General features: G+C 30.2%; 3 protein-coding genes across 3 annotated transcripts; 1 reads left to right on the top strand and 2 right to left on the bottom strand.

Annotated features, from left to right (window-relative positions):
- Positions 1 to 7,359: 7,359 nt before the first annotated feature.
- LOC137824801 (E3 ubiquitin-protein ligase PUB23-like) lies at positions 7,360 to 8,787 on the bottom strand. Its single transcript, XM_068630482.1, has one exon. The coding sequence runs from the start codon at positions 8,678 to 8,680 to the stop codon at positions 7,448 to 7,450; it is 1,233 nt and encodes a 410-aa protein (XP_068486583.1). The 5' UTR covers positions 8,681 to 8,787; the 3' UTR covers positions 7,360 to 7,447.
- A 6,714-nt stretch (positions 8,788 to 15,501) lies between these two features.
- LOC137818319 (uncharacterized) lies at positions 15,502 to 20,172 on the bottom strand. The gene is made up of 6 exons (XM_068621667.1): positions 19,836 to 20,172; positions 19,591 to 19,733; positions 18,745 to 18,993; positions 18,314 to 18,475; positions 17,470 to 17,559; positions 15,502 to 15,766 (listed from the first exon to the last, which is right to left on the bottom strand). Exons 1-6 carry the CDS (start codon positions 20,093 to 20,095, stop codon positions 15,576 to 15,578), a joined length of 1,095 nt encoding a protein of 364 aa, XP_068477768.1. The 5' UTR covers positions 20,096 to 20,172; the 3' UTR covers positions 15,502 to 15,575.
- Positions 20,173 to 22,515: 2,343 nt separating this feature from the next.
- Positions 22,516 to 23,379, top strand: LOC137834041 (uncharacterized). Its single transcript, XM_068642109.1, has one exon. The coding sequence runs from the start codon at positions 22,516 to 22,518 to the stop codon at positions 23,377 to 23,379; it is 864 nt and encodes a 287-aa protein (XP_068498210.1).
- Positions 23,380 to 23,686: the final 307 nt, after the last annotated feature.

The following is a 23,686-nucleotide window of genomic DNA, read 5'->3' as shown; positions in this document are numbered from 1 at the left end:
AAGAGCATATGTAGAAACTAATTTAAGGAAATAAGAGAAGATAAAAGATTATAGCAATTGATTGAACGTAATTGCACAGAATTGCAAAACTGGTCTTATTCATTTTGATTCATTCAATCATATATATAATAATTACAATTACTGGAAGCTATAAACTAAGAATACTAACAGGCCTGTAAATTGACCATTAATGCAATATAACGGTAAAATAGTTTAAGGGTAATAAAATATGAATTAATAATAATAAAATCTGAATTAATAACCAACATCCTCCCTTAATTCTGATTTGGAACAACCTTACCAATTTGAGTCATGATATTGTTTTTCTCAATCGCCATCAATTCTTCATTCATAGCCTTTTGCCATTTGGGGTGTTGAATGGCATCGGCAAGTCTCAGAGGTTTTGATTCTGCAAGAAAAGCAAAGTGAACCAAATCTCGATTGTCATAAACTTCATCATCAAGATTTACTTCGCAATCTTGAAGATGTACAGGTTGTCGTTGTTGCCTTCTTGGCCGCTCCATCATAGTTGCAATTGGAGTTGCAACTTCAGGTTGAATTACAACTTCAGGTTGAATTACAACTTCATGTTGAATTACAACTTCAGGTTGAACTGCAGGTGCTTCAAGAGTGACTCTATCTTCCACATCATCATTCAAAACATAAATATATCGTTTTTTCGAATCCATTTCAGTTGTTGCATTCCATTGCCATTCCTCATCTTCGGCAAATGTAACATCACGAATAATAATCACCTTCTTTGTCATTGGATTGTACAATTTGTATCCCCCATGCTTATATCCAATGAAAATGGTTTTCACTGCCTTATCATACAACTTTGATCTTGTTGCATTGGGAACATGAGCATAAGTAATTGACCCAAATACCTTCAAGTGTTGCACATTGGGTTTGAATCCACTCATGCCTCAATCGGAGTTGTGTTAGGAACACTCCGAGTGGGTGATCTGTTTATCAAATATACCGCACATGTTACGGTCTCAGCCCAAAAATAACTTGGCATACCTTTCGCTTTAAGCATGCTCCTCGCCATGTCCATGATTGTTCTATTCTTTCTCTCAGCAACTCTGTTGTGTTGAGGTGTGTAGGGGCAAGTTATGTTATGTTGCAACCCAAGTTCTTCACAGTGCCTCTTGAATTCATTAGACTTGTACTCACCTCCTCCATCACTACGCACCATCTTAATTTGTCTGCCACTCTCTCTTTCAACAAATGCTTTAAATATTTTAAACCAGTGGAATACCTCATCCTTGCTTTTCAATACATAAATCCAGGTTTTCCTTGAAAAATCATCAATAAAGGTTAAAAAATACTTATTACCTCCAACTGATGATATGTTCATCGGGCCACAAACATCTGTATGAACAAGCTCCAAAGGAAATTTTGCACGCCAAGGCTCCTTAACAAATGGTGTCCTGTTATTCTTTCCAAAAATGCAAGCCTCACACAATTGATCAGGGTGATGAATATGGGGTAAACCATTCACTAAATTTCTTTTGGAAAGATTTTCCAAACTCTGAAAATTTAAGTGCCCAAAGCGTAAATGCCATAACCACGATTCATTATTCACTATTGCATTCAAGCACTTGAAATCACCCATTTGAATATCTACTGGAAACATGCAGTTTTTAGATAAAAAGGTTTTAAGAATCAAATTACCTTTTTTATCAAAAATTGATAATTTATTTTCAACTATGTGCATCTCATAACCCTTCTCAACCAGTTGTCCCATACTCAACAAATTACTTTTCATATCAGGTACATAGAAAACATCATAGATGTACCTGTGATCACCATTCTTCAATGTGATCAGAATTCGCCCTTTTCCAGTCACCGGAACGAACCTGCCATCACCGAATTTCACTTTTGTGCGAAATGAGTCATCCAAATCTGCAAACAACTCCTTCTGACCACACATATGATTTGTGCAACCTGTATCCAAATACCAAGTTTGATTGTTTGGGGTTTCATTTAATGTTGTTGTCATTAGTATTGTATGATCCTCTTCATCTTGTACGTGATTACTGTCTTCTTGAGCACAATTGGCAGCATGATTATCACCTTTTGATCTGCACTCATTTGCATAATGGCCACGTTTATGGCAATTATAACACTCAACATTTGATTTATTATAAATGCCTCCTCGTCCTCCGCGACCACGTTCCCCGTGCCAAACGCCTCCATGATTCTGGCCACCACGACCTTTGCTGAAATAGCTACCATGTTTATGATAGGAGCTACCAATTGAGGCTTGTGCTTGTAAAGCCTGTTCAATTGGTTTTTCAATGTTATTGTCATTCATCCGCTGCTCATGCGCTCGTAGAGAACCAGACAATAACCTTACTGTCATTTTTGAAATGTCATTGGCCTCTTCAATTGCGGCAACAACATGTTCAAATCTGGGAGTTAAAGACCTCAAAATCTTTTCCACCTTTGCCTGCTTCGAATGTGTTTCACCATTGGTCTTCATTTGATTTGTCAAGGCAATAACTTTATTTATATAGACATCAATAGTCTCTGTGGTTTCCATCTGCAACAATTCATATTGGCGTCTTAGGGTTTGAAGACGCACCCTTTTGATCTTATCATCACCTTTATAATTGGTTGACAAAATTGTCCAAGCCTCACTGGCAGTTGTTGCTCCTTCTATCTGCTCAAACGTCTCGTCATTCATCCCTTGATGGATGAGATACAAAGCCTTATTGTCCTTCTTCTTCTGATCACGATGCGCTACTCGTTGCGCCTCAGTTGCATTATCACCTAATGCAAACACTCCACTCTCAACAACATCACATAACTCATGATAATCAAACAAAACTCTCATTTGCACACACCACCGATAGTATTTTTTTTCCATCAAGGATAGGGACTAATAATTGGGTAGAGTTCATGATAACAGACTAGCTCTTGATACCAGTTGTAGAAACTAATTGAAGGAAATAAGAGAAAACAAAAGATTGTAGCAATTGATTGAACGTAATTGCACAAAATTGCAAAACTGATCTTATTCATTTTGATTCATTCAATCATATATATATATATATATAATAATTACAATTACTGGAAGCTATAAACTAGGAATACTAACAGGCCTGTAAATTGACCATTAATACAATATAACGGTAAAATAGTTTAAGGGTAATAAAATATGAATTAATAATAATAAAATATGAATTAATAACCAACAAAACATACAACAATTTTACTAAAATCATTGTTTAATTCACACTTATAGACAAAGTTTAACCCCACAATCGTCGTTTATGTACACACTTGTTGTAATAGCGATTCCTCGCACAACTGCAGTTTATTCATGAGTTTTAATTTAAAAAATGTTTGTCACATTTTAATGAATAATATTTAACATTGAAACTAATGTATATTTAACATCGTAAATAGATTTTTTTCACTAGTGATATTGACATCAATTTAAACGACACTAAATTACTTTAATTAAAAAATAATAATAAATTAACATCAATTAAACTAATTCTATTAACATTCGTTGGTAAATATCATCTATTTGTAAACATCCACACTACCTCCTTTAACTTTCATACTTTTTATTTTTAACTTTTAACGTACCTTGTTTTGTATGAAATAAAATCGGTTAAATTTTAATTAATGTAAACTTTTCTTTATTTGTAATGAATTTTGCCATACTCTAATCTATATTTTTCTGCTTTACAATTATTACTTTAAGAAATTTTAATTAATCTTTACTACTACTACTTTTAATTCTTAAATTTATTTACTTTTTTTTCGGCATTCTTGTATTTACTCAGTCGATCTTTTCAAATTCTAATATTTTTATTATAAAATTACAAAATAATAGAAAGTCTTAACTTTTACTTGTATTTCTTTAATCAAAATACAGACAAATTTGGTAATTGTAAATATAATTTTTTTTATTATAACAAAAAGTAAATACTTATATTAATCACTTTTTAAAATTTATAAAATCTCAAAGAAGTTGAGAACATTATCAGTATAAAAATGCTTATAATCGTACACAATCATAAGTTTGCATGTTTTGCTGATAAAAAATAACAAGGTTGAGATCTCACATTAATTAATTTTTTTCTGATAAAAGAAGTTAAATAAATAAATAAATAAGTTTGCATGTTTTGTTATAAAGCGTAAATGATAGTTGGCAACCACCCACTGTTGTATAAAAGAGGTTGAAGTAGCACGTGTGTGTTATTTGAAAAAGGACAAAACATTGACGTGTGTTTTAGGTAAATCAGTTATGAACATAATAAATAAGTGGGTAAAGTAACACACATGAAAATTGATGCACGTGTTCTGTCTGTTGCTAATCCATTACTTAACATTAAACAGTTTTCTTCTCTTCTTTTTTTCATTTTTCAAATTCAAATCATTCACACCACCAATTGCCTTTCTCCTTTTGATGCACAGAAATTAGGAATTAGGTTTAAAATCAACTCTTTAAATATATCTTAAAAAAGTGTTGCTGAGGAAAAAACTTTGTTGAAATTGGTAAAATTTATTTTATTGGGTAATTTAAGTGTTGAATTTGTATAATGATTAATAAAAAAATGTGATTTTAAAAGGTTCTGACTTTTAAATTATAAATTCATTAAAAAGTTTTTAAAAATATTATTCAATAACAATTAATTTTAAAGATAAAAATAATTAAATATTATTTTATAAATTAAAAAATAATTTAAATTTAAAATAATTTTTATTATTAATAAAAAATTGTAAAATAATTTTTAAATTAGTATTCAACATTAGTTATCAAGATTGTAACTAATAATTATTTTAAGTTTTAAGTTAATTTTAATTTAATAATAATTAAAATGTTAATACTTAAAATTTAGTATAATTTAAAATTTGTTTTATATATTTTTATTAATAATAAAAATTATTTTAAATATTAAAAAAAATTAGTTTATAAAATAGATTTTGCATGATTAATTATTTTAATTGTTATTAAATAATTTTATTTTTAGTAATATAAAGATAGTGTAAAGAAAAGTTTGATATACTTGTACATTAAAGTAAGATAAAGTTATAAAGAATTATAAGTTATAAGTCAGATCCTGTACCAAAATAATTAAAACCTTAGAGCTGTACCTAAAAAATCACATCAATAGAAAATGTACACTATCAAAATTTTCGAACAACTTTTTACTGTAATTTTTGCAGGTAAAAATATCATTAAAAAAAGCCTATAACATCATTTATTCATTTACTCGCTTCATTAATTAATTTTATGGTTTATTCCACTAACACCCTCTTTCCTTTCCCTGGCCATCGTCCCTCAAAATTCAAATGCTGTTTTCCTTTTATTGTCCCTTCTTTTGCATTTTATTTGATGTTTTAAAGTTCCACAAAAAAAAATCCTTTTTTTTTTAATTTCCATTTTATAGTATCAATAAAATATTACACCTTTCATGTTATATTCTTAATTATTTATTATAGAGTGAGAAAACAGAAAATAAATATATATGAGGATAGCAGATATGCTATCAACTTCCATAACAGTTTTAATACATCTAATTTATTGTGCACAAACCTAAGTGTCAAACAAAATGAGAGAGAAAGAGAGTATTATTTGGAGCTAGTCATCTCCATTTCAATATATATATATATATATATATAATCTTTGGTTAAATTGCTTAAGTTTGTTGAGATATTGGGGTGATATGCGTATGAGAAATTATGATAAATTTCATGATAAGATTGATGTTTCTTGAGCTATAAAATGATATGTTGGATTTGAACGTCATTAAAACTTTTGGTATTAATACTCGTACTGATAAAGTTCTTCGTCCCCTTCTTGTTAAATGGGAGTTCCCTTCATAAGGGTGGGTTAAAATTAACACTAATGGGACTGCTAGGGAATATCCTAATCTTGCTACTTGTAAAGATATTTTTTCCGCGAGAGTATGGGGGAGTTTATTGGTGATTTCTCTACATTTCTTGATGTTCAAATTGCTTTAGTTGTTAAGTTTTATGGAGTTATATATGCTCTGGAGGAAGTTCAAAAGATAGGATTGTATGGCTTGAATGTGATTCTGCGTTGGTTTGTGTTACGTTTAGTGATAGGACTTTCCGTGGATGCTTCGTATGGATAAAATAATTGTCTTAATTATTGTGGTAAAATCAGGTTTAGGGTTACTCACATTTTCTGATTTTCCGTGAAGTTAATGCGTGTGATGATAAATTGATTAATTTAGAATTATTTATTCTTTATGAATAAGTATAATCTATCTATGTATCGTTTTTTGTTAACATATGAGTTTTGTTCTAGTCCCCCATAGTTTTATTATAATTTCTCTTTTCTCTTTTTTTAATAATATTTTTTTCGTGTGATGGCAGATGATTGTTGTTACATGAGGTATTAGCATAACTGAGAAGTCAAGTTGCATATTCATGTCTAACATAAAAGCTTTATAATATATATATATATATATATATATATATATATATTTATTATGTTGGACACAAATGTTAATAAACAGAAAAAAGACAATATGATATTGGATACAAAAAGATTCAGTGTTTTTCATTCCATGTAAATTGTCAATGACGAAAAATTGAAAGTGGATAGATCCAATCATTTATATGAAATTTAATCTCCAAAATTCATGTAAATAAATAAATAAAACAGGAAACTAAGGAGTGAAGAATAATCAACTCACGTATTTCCCAATTTTTTTAATACTATTTAGTAATTTATATAAGAAAAATTGGTGAATGGAAAATCTAATAAAAGAATTATTTGATAATTAGTCATATTATTTCTTAATTGAATTATTTATATGTTATTATTGTTAAAAGAAAGTTATCAAGTGGATGTTCATTTAAGAAAGGGTATGAAAATATATTTTGTATTCTCTTATTTATCATGGAATTGCCATCCATTATATAAATTGTACATATATTCAATGTGGAATTTTAAACACACATTTTCACGTTAAAGTTACCAACTTGTGCGTGATATATTTATGAGTAATTCGATAACAGTTCGATAAATGATTATCTAATAAGTCCAACAAAGTTCGATAAAAGATGACCTAATAAGTCCAACAAACGCTCGCTAGGATAGACTCAAAATGTCTGATACCATATTAAAAAGTGAACTTTAAGTATAATTCAACTTTACAAAATCGGCTTATAAAATCATATTTACAACCACTAATATCCTATGAAATATCATACTTTATAGTCGATGTGCGTGCGATCTCGAACACTCAACTTTAGGATTAATCTACTAGAATTTATCCAAAGTTTATAAAAGGAATTTTTTTTTACCTTTTTTTATCAGGAAGGAATTTTTTTTACATAGTTGCACACTACTAATTTTCATGCTTGTAATTAATCTTCACATAACAAATAATACTGAACTACAAGTTACATGATTGGTTTTCATGTAAACGACATTGGGGTTCAATATTGATCACCTTTGGTGCCTAGTAAACAAATAGAGTTGTATGCAAGGAGAATTGTTCCAAACTTTGGAGTGCAACCTAAGGATGTCTCTTGCTTTCTCTTTCAAATAGGAAGCACAATCTGCTTGCATCACCATGCAAAGCTTTGACACAGCTCCAACCCTTAGCATCTCTAGAACAACCGTATTTGAAGCTGAAAACTTAGCAATCACTGAAAACACATGAATTGCTCTGTCATCAGTGGCAGCAGAAACCCTCAAAACCCTCTTTGAAACCACTGCAATGCCCGCAGCATGTCTTACAAACTGTTCTCTTCCATCAGCACAAGAACACAGATGAGCCAAAAGGTTGAATATGAGCTCTGTCATGTTCTTCTCTGGTTTCTCAAGCTCGAGCTCTATGAGTTGTGTGACTGCACCTGCTTCAACAATCCTCGTTCTGTTTCTACCCAAAAGGCTAGTTTGTATAAGCACATGCAAAGCAGACTTGATAGTTTGTTGAGATAGTGTTCTTTTTCTCAAAGTTCTCACCATTTCCTTGAAGAATTCAAGGCTTAAATTTCCCAAAAGGGTTGAGTCAGCAACTTCGATTGTCAACTTTAAAAGGGGCATTGCTTCGTTTACCATCTTGATGTTGTTGTCATCTAAATAATGCTTCAAAATCCAAGTCAAAGAGTAGATGAAGTCCAAGCTCTCCCCAACTAGAGGTTTCATGCTGCTGTGATTGTTCCAAAGCAGATGAACAATTCTCAAAGCTTCTTGTACGGAACTGGTGTTTGTGTTTCCATCTTTGAAATTCTTGTTAATGACTTTGACCATGGCCCTGGCTACACCAGCCTCAGCCATGCAAGTTCTGTTCCTCTGGCTTTGTGTGGCCAAAGCATGCAACTTCTCCAACGATGTTCCACAAGAATGAGGAGCCTCAAGACCCTTCAGAAGCTTCTGAACTTGGATCATGCTTAAAGGGGTTTTCGGGGTTGGAATTCGATCAACACCATTGGCCGTGTATGCTGAACACCAAGCTTGAATAAGCCTCCGAAGTGTGTGGTTAGGGGTTAAGTATTGAGTGCTCCTTGGAAGTGATTGTTTGGTAACAGGACAAACACAATGTTTGGCCTTACGCAACCACTCCTCTATGCCTTCTCTATCATATGTAATCCCTGTCACAGTAGTCACAGGGTCCTCCATGATCTGAAACGAAATGGGACAAACAAAATACTGAGGAATTTCAACTTCTGCCATTCTGCAAAAACCAAACCAAAGTTGAAAAATATGTGTTTAGAAATGAATGATAGTTCTGGAGAACAGGAAAAGGAGTTGCTTCTTTTGGTAAGAGATTGGTGTTGAATAAATATTAAGGTATGAGAAGATTTATATATATATATATGTATATAATATAGATTATAGTATAGAAGGATATTTTTTGATGATGAGAATGTGCAAAAGCATGGCCCAGTTTTTCTTTGATTTTACCAGTCGTGGTCATATATGTTCATCACTACTTTATGTTTGTCAATGTTGTGTTGGATGGTCCAACCCTTAATCTGTATTTCTAGTAACTGCTTCAAGTACTTTATTTTATGGCTTTTGAATTGAATTTTAGATGCATGAATGAATCTTTCAGGTTTACAAATGCCACGTGTCATGTTCTCAATGGCTGTTTGTTTATTTGGTCAACTTTTCTAATACTCTGTTGCATTTCCTGCTTCTGTTTCAAACCACTGATGGCACGAAATTTCTCAATTTCGGTGGTGGGGAGTTCAATTTACGCTAAAATAATGATTCTTCACTATTTCTCTTTTAACTTCTTTCATATATTTTTTATTATTTTTTTAACTTTTTAAAAATTCCAAAATTACTAACCAACACACGTTTAGTGAAGATTATAAACTGTCGATTGATGGGATTGTCGATCGCCTCCTAACGCATTTAGATTCAAACAATATTCCAAAACATTATTTAGTTAATAATAAATCAATTTATCTATAAAATGTAATTAAGACGTAATTGGATTTTCTTTTCATTTTTATGTGTAGATAATAACAACAAAAATTCAATCAAAATATATAAAAAAAATATAAACAACCAAATGACACACTAATTTTTTAACTCTCTTTTAATCTATTAAGATTAATTTGAACATCAAAGTATTTTTTTTACAGTTCTTCTTTGATGAAAGCAAAGGACAAAAAAGTAAAAAACTATTGAACTTGAAGACCTAGAAAATCGGAAATAGAAGGAAAAGAACTATTAAGAAAATAAATAATTTTAATAATTATAATCCTATATTATTTATTTACTTTATTCAATTTCCCACCGTATTGATAAAATTCAGTTTTTAAAAATTGTAACCGTATAAATTTGTACTACAAAAATAACGTCATTAAATTTATAATTTTTTATTTTACGTTGATTATGAATTATATCATGCATAAATTAAAATATTTAATTTTATTTATTTATTAAAATTTTAGTGTTAATTAGGTGAAAATGTGGTAACAAAATTATAGGACTAATTGAATATTTTATCAATAAAATAATTAAAAAATAATTAAGCCAATCAGATTTCGATAAGTATCTTAAGATGATTGTACATACACGGTTATCTTTGACATTAGTGTTTAAAAAGATTATTTCAAGTTGAAGAATATTGTTTAACAAAAATAATGATTGATGTATATTGCTTATACTGCAAACAGCATTGTTTAATATTTTAAAAAAAATAAAGAAATATTTTGAGATCTTGAAGGAGAGAAATTGATTAGATAATATTTCAAATATTAATTTATAAATTCAATTGTACAAAATCTAAAAAATTAAACTAAACAAATTATTTAAAACTTTACTAGATGCTCTAACAAGAATAAAAAGGTGAGTGGACATATTCATCTGTCTTAATCAAGAAGAGATAAGTGGACCATTAACAAAAGTTGATCGAATAACATAATAAAAAGGAAGGATTAAGTTATTTTTAAAATTGTTTAATTTCTTTTGTCTATTTTTATGTTTCGATTTATTTTAATTTAATTGTTAAAATCATTAGATTAAAAACAATTAAAAATAAGACTAGGTCTCCCTTTATCAATACATTAATTTAATAATATTTAAAAGGAAAAAAAATAATTTTAATGCATTATTAAACAAATTAAATAATTATTATAAAATTTTCAATTATATGACAATTTAATGTTGAAGGACGATATAAAAAATATTTGTAATGTGAGTGTATTGTAATTAAATTATTAAAATGATATTCTATTAATTATAGACTTCAATATATATATATATATATAAATATATATATATAAATTTATTATTAGTAAAAAAATACTATCAAAAAATAAAATGTATGACAGGTATGTCGTTTGAAATAATTAAAGTAAATAATTTATTATATAACTATTTGCGATTAAATAATAGTGTAAAATATCTTTACACTAAAAAAATGCATATACTATTTACTCTTACATGATCATATTAATTTTAAATACTTCAATTGTTCTTGGATAAAAAAAAGGAGTTATTGATCATTTTCGCTACTAAAAAAATTATTAAATAGAAATTATTTTTAGAAAAAAAAATTAGTTATTATATTGATTAAGTTAAATATTTATTTATTTATTTTTTAATAAAAGCTTTCATGTTAGGCATTACTATGCCACTTAAGATCTCAACTAGGCTGACACCTTAAGTAACAACAATCATTTACCATCACATGAAAAAAGTATTATTAAACAAAAGAAAAAAGAAAGAAAATACAAAAATACGGAAGGACTAGACCAAAACCCATATGTTAACAAAAACGATACATAGGTAGACTATACATATTCATAAAGAATTCTAAGAACAGACAAGGTGGAAGCCTATTATACCAAAGAAAAGATTCTCTATGAAAAAATCCTAAATTAGCCAACTTATCAGCACACACATTTCCTTAACGAAAAATATGAGTAACCGTAAACCTAATATTCCCACAGTAATTAAGACAAACATTTCATCGATTACGAAGCATCCAAGGAACATTTGTCCTAGCACTAAACGCAGCACAAACCTATGGAGAAGTTAAATATTAATTTATAAATTAAAATATTATTAGTATCTAAATTAATTTTATAATTTATAAATCACTTTTAAATTGATATTTAATTAGTTACTAATGTTTTCATCTTTACGTTTATAAAAAAGATATCGAAAACTTCTGTTAACATCAAAAATTTCTTGAATGACACAATAAAGTTATTTTACGTCAATAAACAACATGACATGTTTTATGTCAATTCTGAAAAGATTATCTGTTGTATATGATCCTATACTCTATTCAATTTATGTAAAATTTCTACGAACTGTATGATAAGTCATGTCAACTATTAGAATGTTAATTGAAGAATAGATAAACATTTTAATGACGCACAGAACTTGAATTCTAAATCCTAAATTTGATCATTTGATTAAGAACTAGACGTAATAGATGAACTAGTATACAAAATTTCAAAATAATTATTTCTTTTCTTTAATTTCAAGTTAAAATTGTATATTATTACTAAAATTGTTCTAACATAAAAAAAAACTTTAAAAAACTAAACTTCAAACAAATTTTTAATAGATCATCTATCACGATAAAAACTTGTATCTCTCTGTATTTTATTAGATATAACTATAAAATTCACAAATATTTTAACACATAATTCAATGCTACTTTCTTATGTGTTCAACTTGTGTTTTCATTTTTTGAAGTAAACAAATTTGTGTGAATTGTGATTGGAGAAATCATAAAAGTGTTTTGCATACATACATTATAGAACTTCTCAAAATCAAATAACTTCCAGAAAAGTTAATTCATGGAATGAATTTCTTAGCTGTTAGCTTTGTATAATAGATATTACGAACAAGAAATACACTTTTGACCTCAGTGTGAGTTTAAACTTTATAGGTTTCAAATTGAGATTTGGTTTGAATTCAACCCAAATGGCTGCATGTCGGTTTAGACAAACAAAATTAACAAAGTGACAGTTAATCGGTGCTATATACAATATTATCTAACTTTGATTTTTCTCTCATCTCATTTCTTTTCTTACATTCTTTTTAACACTGAAATAATTTTTTTATATTTTTCTTTGCCACATCACAGTACACTTGATTATGTTACACTTTTTTCTTTCTTTCTCTAGATGCTAATCTCAGAAGGGTGTGAAAAAACACCTTTGAATATCATATTATACGAGAGACAGAACAAAGTAACACGTGGTAGCCAAAGAAAATTAAGGTTCAAAACTGATAAACACGACATGTGAGTCCACGTCATGTGGGCTTCATGACAATGATATCATAGACACCATTTTCGTTGAGGACCTAAAAAAATATTTAAATTTTAGGTTTATAAAAAATATTTAAATTTTAGGTTTATAAAAAATATTTAAATTTTAGGTTTATAAAAAATATTTATGATTAAATTTTAGGTTTAATTGTGCATTTAATCTTTAAAATTTGGGAGGAATTTGTTCTTGGATTTTTGAAAACAATTGTTTAGTTTCTCAAATTTAAAAATAAAGTTGTACTTCAAATTTATTATTTAGAAACTAAAATTGATTTAAAAAAATATTTTGGTATTTGAAATCCAGTGTTTAGAAACTAAAAATGTAATTTTTAAATCCAGTGTTTAAGGGATTGTTATTTTTTAAATTAGAGGATAAAACTTTTTTTTTTAAATTGTAGATATAAAAAAACATAATTAAGTTTTATTTTTTTCAATTCTCTCATTTAAAATAGTCACTTTTGTTTTTAGGTCTCATTTATTATTAAGTGGGCCTGTTCGGATGTGTTAATTAACTCAGGTTAGGTTGCCTTTATGGAACAATTTCTCATTTCCAAGTCAGAAATATGTTGCAATGAAAGAATAAAATAAACAGAAAAATTAAAAATTAATTATAATTATTTAATTGTTCTCCTTAGACTAAAAGTGATTGATACATAATTTTCAGATAATGACTCTTATGCACAAATGACAATTTGTAATTTTGTAATTAAGATGTTGATTTCGTGTTCTCTATTACTGAATTAGGTTAATATATGATTAAAAGAAGTACAAAGAAATGGAGCCAAGGGTTGTTTGGCTTTTTGCATATAAACAAGTGAGTGTCAAATCTTTGTTATGGGACTTCATTTAATTAACGAAAAAACCAATCCATGTTGCGAAGAGAAAATTTCAGAGAAAAAAAATGGCAGAACAGAATGAACACATGAAAGACATGCATGCATGTTTTCTACGATGGTTGTTAGAAAGAGAAAAGGGAAAGGAAGATTAACAATAGCAGACTTTGGGGGCCCTAGCCTGAAATAATTCAATATTCCATTCAAACATTATGTTTTAGTAGCATATGCTAACAAACTTTTGAATTGTTCTTTTGAAGAGTAAGCTTAATTAAATTTTATTTTTTTACTCAAATTAAATATTTTTAATTAAATATATTAAATATTTATATTTTTAATTGAGTTCATCTAGTTTTGATTTTGTTGTTAACTTTATTGAAATAATTATTATCTTTGTATGGTCATTGTTTATGTGTTTTCCCATGTAAAGTAAAAAATAATATAATTAAACTTGAAGTATCGAATTGAATTTAAATATTTTAAATTAAGTCTGTATTAAAACAAATAATAAGTAGAAAAAAAAATTTAGTCCTTTTCATTTGATTTTGAACACCAAATAAAGTGATGTGATTTTTTGGTTTTGTAATTTCAAACACAATATCACAAACTTCAGTTACAATAAGAAAATCATAATTTTCTTTATAAAAATGACATAATTTTTTAATTAGATATTAAAATAAAAATCAAACAAATTATATGAAGATACAAAATAATGTTATTTGATCAAGATAATTAAGACTTTGTGACTTTATTTTTTTATTGTCTTTGTGATATTATTGTATTTGATAATGTAAAATCAAATAATTAGGTTACTCCAATTGGTGATAGGTACTCAATTGAACACTTAATATAATTAATTTTTTTAATAAATATTCAATTGAAAATATATAAACTTATAAAAACTTAAAACTTAATTATATTTTTATTTTTCATGGAGCTACATAAACCCACTTAAGAGCAAAATTAAACTAGAACTTTGATTGATACAATTTTTTTGAGTAAAAATATTTTTTTAAATAGACTTAATTAAGCCTTAAGATTATTATATAAATCTAGTATTTTTTTACGAAATTGAAAAATTAATTTGTTAATTATTTGTTTCATAAAAGATTATACATTTGACTCATCTTTTGTTTTTATTGTCATAGTGTAAAATAATGGACTAATTAATAAATGTCTTTTTATATAATGAGACTAGTTTAAAGTTTTACTTGCTGAGATTATGTTAAAAAAGTTCATCCCATTGAAAATTTGGCGTGATAGAAAGGGGAAAAGGGGATAAGAAGAGGGCAACGCATTTAGAGTTTCACTTTTCTTGTGTTTTAAATGTGAGCATTATTATATTTAATAGTTGTTGGTTATTGAGTTTAATGGACTTGGCTTTTTTTATTCATATATTTTTTCTTATTCATAATTGACTTAACTTTTAGTAGTCAGATTATATATATATATATATATATATATATATATGGACTTTAACGAGTGGATTGTCAAATAAGAGGGTTATGAAAATTTGAATTGACGAATATATATTTCAAGTAACTGGTTATAGTCTCTAATATAGTAATATATTAAAAACAACGCATTTGATATTTTCTTAATCAAGAAGAAATAAGCTGGTTTAATAAAAACAATTAAAGGATTTTTGTTTAGGGCACAAATCACTCCTTTATACATGATTGATTGTGCGGATACTTGGCAACAATTCTTAATCATACAAGATTTTTGGAGTTATCGAATTATTTATTGATTTGAAAGATTAAATATAATTTAGTTTTTGGATGCGACATGGATGCTTAATTTAATTTTTAATATAAAAAGTTAATGAATTGATTATTTTATATGTAAGTGTTACCGATTTGATTTGTACAATAAAATGAAATAAATGATTGGGTTGAGTATTTAGGGGGTGAAGATAGAAAATAGGAAATTCCTTGAATAGGAATTTGAGTACAACAATTAAAGCGTAGCGGAGTAAAATGATAAGATATTAATCCTCTCCCCAAGCCTCGTCTCTCAATTTTTGCCTGGTAACAATACGTTCCCTCCTCGCATTTTCTTGCTTTCTATACTCTCCGGACCCAACGCTTGTGGATGACAATTTTAAGCCCATGCCATGAGCAATCAGCCTCTGCGCTGCTTGGGCTGAAGTTTTTGGCCGTTGTAGTGGTGGTTCCAGGTCTTAATCAACAATAAACACAGCAAAACCATGTAAGGCAAAATATATAATTCTTACCATTAATTAATAGACAAGTGAAATAAACATGGAAGGCTGCTTCTTCATGCACCCCCATACCTTCTTCTCTCACCTCCATAGATTTTCGTATTTTCAAAAATGCCCCTCTGTAATATTCTCGATTACATAATCCAAAAGTCATTTTTCAAATTTGTAATTAGCTTCCGGATTATATAATCCAGAAGTTTTTTTTCATATGCATGATTACTTTACAGATTACATAATCCGGAAGTCTTTTTTAACTTCTGGGTTATGTAATCCGAAAGTCTTTTTTCAAATGCGTTTCTAGATTACATAATCCGGAAGTTATTCTATAGGGGTTACACAAGAAGGATAAAAATATATTTTCATGTTGTGTATGGAGGTACCAGAAGAAGATATGGAGGTGCAAGAAGAAACAGTCAACATGGAATTTTCTTCTCATCATCGAAACTGTAAAGATTTTCATATCTAGTTTTTTTTCCTATAGTCACCACTTTATAAATCTCCATTACTTTCTTTATCCAAAATATGATAAAAAAAGTCATATAATAAACATGTTTAAATTAATACACATGAAATCACTAAATAAGATCAAAATAAATGAAAAAGAAAGAAAAGACTAAAGTCTAAATGCATTAATCTAAAAGTTAAAAAATAGTTTAGCAGGTCATCGGGTTGAAAAAAGATAAATGCAAGATCCCAACCAACTATATACTACCGTACAGAAGAAATCAGACAATATATGCAAAAGCACACTATAATATTATGAATTCATTAAACCTTCATAGCATTTTAACATGACTATCCTAAGGTTCCCAGCATTTCAATTTTAAAAGTAAATGCATCACAGAAAATTTAGTGTAAATTGGCAAACACAATTTTAGTGCCTATATGTTCACGTTTTTAATTTATTATTTTCTTTCGTTCTAAAATTTACTTGAGAGCTATGTAGCACAAATACTGAGACAGATACGACACGAAAATACGTATAATCTCTAAAATGTAAGACACAAGACACGGATTTATACATTATATAATTATGAATTATATAAATTGACAATAAAGATTTATGTGCATTACATATGTTTCAGTTTTTTTTAGCAAAAACATGTTTTTCATGGCCGGTTCAAAATGATTTGTTTTTTATTTTTATAATCATAATAAAAATTTATATAATAAGTTTGAATTTATAGAAAATTAATATGAATTTCTCTTTTTTAAAATTGTGTTAGACCCGTGCTAGAATTGTTAGAAATCCAACAAATACTTTTTGAATAGAACACTTTACCAATACGTGTCCTACGAGTGTCATACAAGTGTCGATGTCTGATACGTGTATCCGACATGGACACACCATTTAAGAGGAGTGTCCGAGCCTCATAGTTTGAGAGTGCATTGTGGTTGCACTCAGTTGTAACCGTTTGTCAGTTTTTGGTAAAAAAATAGCACATAATCATTTTTAAGAATTACTTTTGGTAAAAAATAGCACATAATCATGTTTAAGAATTACTTTGTAGCCATTTATATTTGATCACGTTATTTCCTATTTTATCCTTTAAATAGTATACATAATGTGGTTGTGCAGTAAAATTTAGTATATGAAAGATGGATATTGTCTTTATATATTGGTAAACCACCCTGAAAGGAAAACAGTTAAGTAACGTACCTCTTGCTTTAATTGAAGTAAGGAGAGTATCATCTTCATCAAGTATCCTCGTGGTGAACGAACAACGAACACTGTTTAGAGCCTCAAGTGCTGCATTGTGAATTAATGGTATTGAATGGCCAACTAATCAAATTAAAGAGTAGAGATGGAAAAACAATCTATCCAAATCGATGCAGTATTAAGGGTAAATCACAGGGACTCATTTCTATTTGAAAAAAAATATGTAGAAATTATTCGCTTAAAGCCAATCCAGCCAGCTCCCTCGAAGAAGAAAGGGAACAGGTCATAACAATATGTCATGCCTACAAAGTTGTCGCTCAAGGGAGCATCCTTTTAATTAAGGGTAATTAAGGGTAACAGGAGTACCAGGACCACACTCGTCTTAATACACAGAGCATATATAATCTGATACACTTTTACAGAAGTGAGTAGCATGATAAGCTGTAAGCTATCTTGAAGAACTGTTACATGACCCCACAACCATACTGTTTTTCAATATGCATAGTCAAAGAGAAAGTTCAAAATGTCTTTCTTTTGAATGATGGTAGGATTATTTAAATAATGTGAATCTTTAACTCCCATGCTAGTCAGATCCATGCAAATTTCAGATTTCACCAGTAACAAAGTTATTTACACAAACAACCAAATGTTAATGTTCGTTTTTATAAAGATACATGTATCATCAGTCCCCCATTTTCAATGGTTATTCTATCTAAAACTCAGCTTTAGCTACATGCAACCTTAGTTCACCATAATGCATTCAGAAAACACCCTGATTTATGTAAATATCATGATAAGTATTGCATAAGAAAAACAATAATAAATCAGGTAACTTTGCAATTACCAACTGAAGGTGTTCGGAATACTGCAAGTGCAACCGTATCATTAACCCAACGAATCACAAATCCTCGGTCTTTGAAGCCCTCAAAAAGCTTCTCCAGCTCTGTTGTCCTAGTACTTGGTGAAAAATCAGCCAGAACAATAACATGGCTTGTACCGTATTTTGCTGAAATGACCAAACAATAATCATAACAAGCGTTTTAATACAATATCTTGTAAAGACTAAACCCAGCAGAAGGATAGATTACATCTTGAAAGAGCATACAAACTCTGGAAAAATAAAAAATTATAATCTGGTGTAGTAGAAGAAAATAGCAATCAAAACCAACAAGCACAGTACAAACCATTGCATATCCAAAATAGTTGTTGTGCCACAAAATACCTATATAACTGATTTTTTCCGCAAAGATTGAAATAACATTACGTATCACTTACTGCTTTGCACATCTCTATTATCTTCTGAATTACTGCGAGTCTCTGCCTGCTCAACATCAGCGACCGAGCTATCAAATAACTGATCACTATAAAGCTCTTGTTTCTCATAAGAGAATGTTCCTCTTCCACGCCTTTTTGGGGTTCCACTTTTGGCATTCTCCAATTTAAGATTTGATTTTCCAGATGTACTATCTGAGGATACCGTGGGAAGTAATTCATCAGGTTCACGATCAGCTATTGCTTCCCAATCTGTAATAACAATTCACTATAATTACAGATGACGACTTTCAATAATTATTTCCAATAATTATTCAGACACTCGCATCACTTTCAATCATTAACTTCCCTTTCTTTATTTCACACAGAAGACACAAAACATTCTAAATACACTCAATAAAATCAAGAGTACTTTGAGAATTGTTTCATTAATTAGTAATGGTTTGCTTATATTTTGTTCCAACAATCCCACACAAATTTTTTCCGTCTTATATTCAAAGTCAGAGGGAACACATATCAATCAGACTTTTGAGATAATTATGAGAATTTGGATTTGAGCCTAATTTAAATTCAAAAGTAATCTCATGAAACAAGAGTTATCTCCTAATTATATACATTGTTTTAGCCATATTACTAATTAATATGAAATCTTCTGCACACTCCATTTCGAGTATGTGAATTTTGTGATACGATAGGTCCATCAATAATAGTTAGATGATCTTATACTCTAGAATTTTTTTTTTTACTAAATTTAACTCCAAAAGCTAACTCTTAAGTATTCTCTACCTAAATACACTATCACGACTAAGTCAATGTGTAATCTGAGACAGTAACTAAAACACCTCGTACCTTCTTCGGAAGAACCGCCAGCGGCGGAGGTCTGAGCAGTCAACTCCGCACGCTTTTCAACGCTTCCATCAGAACGACGCGAAGCAAAAGTGGTCGGTTTAACGACTCCGTCCTCGTTGGATTCTTTCGGAACTTGCTCGCCGCTAGAGGAATTGAAAATCAACAAATTCGTGACTCGAAGAAAAGGAAATTATGAAACAATCGTAATTCACAGATGATAGAGAGAGAGAGAGAGAGAGAGGTACGGGGAACTGGAACGATGAAGTTGTTTGAGGATAGAAGAGCGAGATTGAAGGTGATCGGCTTTGAGAGAAAAGCCTTTGGAAGAGTAAAGGTCGGCCAAGTCGGAGAGAGCAGAAGCCAACGGAAGTTGCGAAGCAGAATCGGAAGGGTTTAGGGTTTGGACGACGGATTCGAGGAGTGAGATTGCGGATTCCACGTCGCCGGCGTCTACTAGGTCTTCCACCGTTTCGCTCCAGTTTTCAGTTCCTTTCTCTTTCTCCATTGCGATTCCGATTTCCCCACGCTCCTCTCACCGAACCCGCAAAATCAATACACCTTTTGCTGCAACTCTGGACGAATGAAAAAATAGATAAAAAATCTTTTATTGTTTGATTTTTTTTAAAATTTAAAATAACTGAAATGTTGTATTTTTTTTCTGAAGTTAAATTAAAATTAAATTTCACATTATTTATAAAATAAGAGGCATTATTAATTCATAAAATCATTAAAATTATCATCGAAAAAAATGAATAAATAGTCAGTGAATATTAGTACTTTTTTACGATTACAAAAATTATAATTTTAATATAAAAATTATAATTTTATTCAAACTCTATTAATAATTGAGATAATTAATTTTGTTTTTATTATGAGTTTTTATTAAAATATTAATAAAAATATGTAATTAGTTCTAAAAATGTTATTTTTTATTTATTTTTTAAAATTTAAAATATTTAATGTCTCTTTCAAAATTAATTGTATATTAATATTGTTAATTGTTTTAATATATATATGATAATTACTAAAGAGTAAATACAATTAATTATATTAACTACTAATAAAATTCAAAATAAAAGCAACAAATTTAAAATTTCTTTATTAAAATTATAATTTTCTATTATATTAAAAATAGAAAATATGTTAATAATTATTATAATTTATCTAAAAAAGAAATTAGAAAAATTGATCATGACTAGAGCTCTAAATTACATGTTCTGGTTTAGGGGTATTTTCTTGGACATAGTATTAATATATTGGACCACAGTGTGTCGGTCCTATTAAAGAATGTAAAACAATTTTAGATTCAAAATATTGTTATTTTATATATATATATATATATATATATATTTAAGTCACGTGAATAAAATTTGAATTCTTAGATATAATAGTTGTATACATAAAACTTAAAATATGTAATGTTTTAATAAGTAAATTTTAATTTTAATTAATTCCTTTTAGAAAAGAGTTACTATAAAATTGATTTATTAATTCAATTTGAAAGATATAATCAAGTTCAATTCCTTAAATATTATTAAAATAGTTTGATTTATGTGGTTTTTATAGGTTTAATTAACTTGTTATTGATAAATTTGGATATTTTAAGTGAATTCTTATTAAATATTTTTAGTTTATTAAGTATATAAAAAATTTATCTTGTTTGGCCACATTATTTAGTTGTCTCTACATCTTTTCTTATAATAATATTAAACTATCTAGTTAACATAATAAATGATTTTTATTATTGAATAAGGATAAATGAAAAAGAAAACCAAACATGAATTTGAATATGATCGATTTTTGGAGAATGCAGAACAACCTAATATGATTTTGGCAGACGCTCTTTATATTTTAAGTCATGAATCTTGAGATATTTCGTATAACCTCTTTTTCTTTTACTAGTAGATCATCTTAATTAAATATAAAATTTAAGAAATTGGTATATTATTGGCAAAGTATACATAATAATACATATTTAAATAAACATATATAAATAACTAATCAATATGGTGGAGTGGAATTTGACTAGGTCTTGGATGTAATTTCTTCCAGTTCAATAAAGATTTCAACCATAAAACCACTTTCCAAAAAATAAGGAGAACGTGATTAAAGAATATATGTTCTCCAGGTATCCCGGTGCATAACTGACAAAACTTACCCATAACCACCCTAAGCCCAAGGGACAGAAAGTCCACTAGGCAATCCTATAAATATTGTGCTCAAGCCAAAGAAAGGTACGTTTTTCATCCACTTACTGAATCACACTTAGAATCTCTCACTCACTTGAGCGTCGGAGTGCCTTCGCAGGTACCCTCCCCCGCCCGACCGAAGGAGACACCAAGAAGGAACGACCGACTGAAGAAGAGGAAGATCGACACGTCAGCAATTATACTACGTCAACCAACCGTGCCTGGGCTCCATCTCTCCACTCAGGTACAATTGGCGCCCACTGTGGGGCCGAGGCAATATTTCAATTTTTGAGACATAATGGTCGCAACGAGGAACAACAACGACGCTATGGCAGAACAGATGACTATGATTCAAACCCTCCAAACTCAGATGGAGGAATTGCGACAAAAGGGGATTGAAGACCGTCGCCAACATGAAGAGAATAGACGCCGTCAAGAGGAAGAAATTGCCTTATTAAGAGAGCAAAATGCACAACTCCAACAATAGATTGATAATCCCGAACGAGAAGGCCAATCCCATACGGCCGACCAAACTGCATCTCGCATACCTACACCGACTAACCCCAATCCTAGTTCCATAACTGAAATTGTTGAAAGAAAGCTAAGTAAAAGGGGTCATCCTTTTACAGACGAAATTATAACTACACCCTTTCCTGACAAGTGGAGGGGCCTCACCATTAAACTCTATGACGGCTCGACCGACCCAGACGAGCATTTAAATGTTTACAAAACGCAGATGACTTTGTATACCACAGATAACAATGTGTGGTGTAAAGTATTCCCCACGTCACTTCAAGGAGAACCTCTTACTTGGTTTACAGAGCTGCCTCCGAACTCCATAGATGACTTTGACGTCTTAGCTGCAAAGTTTTCTACCCAAACCAGCCAGCCGCATCACATGTCCTCCATGTCTCTCCTAGCGGTACAACAAGAGAAAAGTGAATCTCTTAGAACCTTTTTAGACAGGTTCAACAAAGCATGTATGAATATCCGAGGGCTCAAACAGGAAGTTGCATTACACCATTTGGTTTCGGCCATCCGGCCGAGTCGTTTTACTGAAAGTCTCATCAAGAAGCCACCTCAAGACATGGAAGATCTTCGCACTCGAGCAACCAAATTCATGCAAATCGAGGAACACATTGATTATCACCAACGGTTCAAAGCCGTCGGATCCGGAGTCCTCAAGGATCAAACCCCGAGCAAAGAAAGAGAAATTGAGACGGAACGGACCGTCCGGACCACTCCAAGGTCCGACCGGAATAGAGGAGGCCGAATTCCCAAGTTCAACAGTTACACCCCTTTAACTGTTCCCAGGGGGCGAGCCTTAGATGAAGCATTACAAACGGAGTTAATTCCGACACTAAAACGATATCAAACACCACCGAATGCAGATACTGCTAAACATTGCCAGTATCACTGTAATTTCGGCCACACGACCGAAGGATGTCAAGCGTTGAAGGACAAAATCAAAGAGCTCATCCAGGCTGGCCATTTGCGGCAGTTCATCAAGAAGACAAGAAATTCAAGATCCCCACCACGAAGCACCGATCGTTCGTCCCGTGGTGACGACCGGTCATACCGCAATGACTATAAACACTGAACTGACCATGGCCAGGTTCCACGAAAACGCAGTGAAAGTCCCGTTCGGCGTACGCGCGCCCGCAGCACAAGTCCCGACCGAAACGCCCGACCTCGCCAACGAGTTCGCGAAGTTATCAATATGATTGCCGGACCAGTTACCTTGGGTGAACCAAACCACGAAATAAACTACATAGTAGGAGGCTTTGCTGGTGGCGGGTGCTCTAATTCCGCCCGAAAGAAACATCTTCGGGCCATTCAGTCCGCTCATGCTACTACGAGAAGGCGTCCACACATACTTCCGATCACTTTCACTGATGACGACTTCA

The sequence above is a fragment of the Phaseolus vulgaris genome, chromosome 11, assembly GCF_000499845.2.
Source record: "Phaseolus vulgaris cultivar G19833 chromosome 11, P. vulgaris v2.0, whole genome shotgun sequence".
NCBI lineage: Eukaryota > Viridiplantae > Streptophyta > Magnoliopsida > Fabales > Fabaceae > Phaseolus > Phaseolus vulgaris.
Note: the sequence above shows the minus strand (reverse complement) of the source record. Positions and strands in the feature narration are given on the sequence as shown.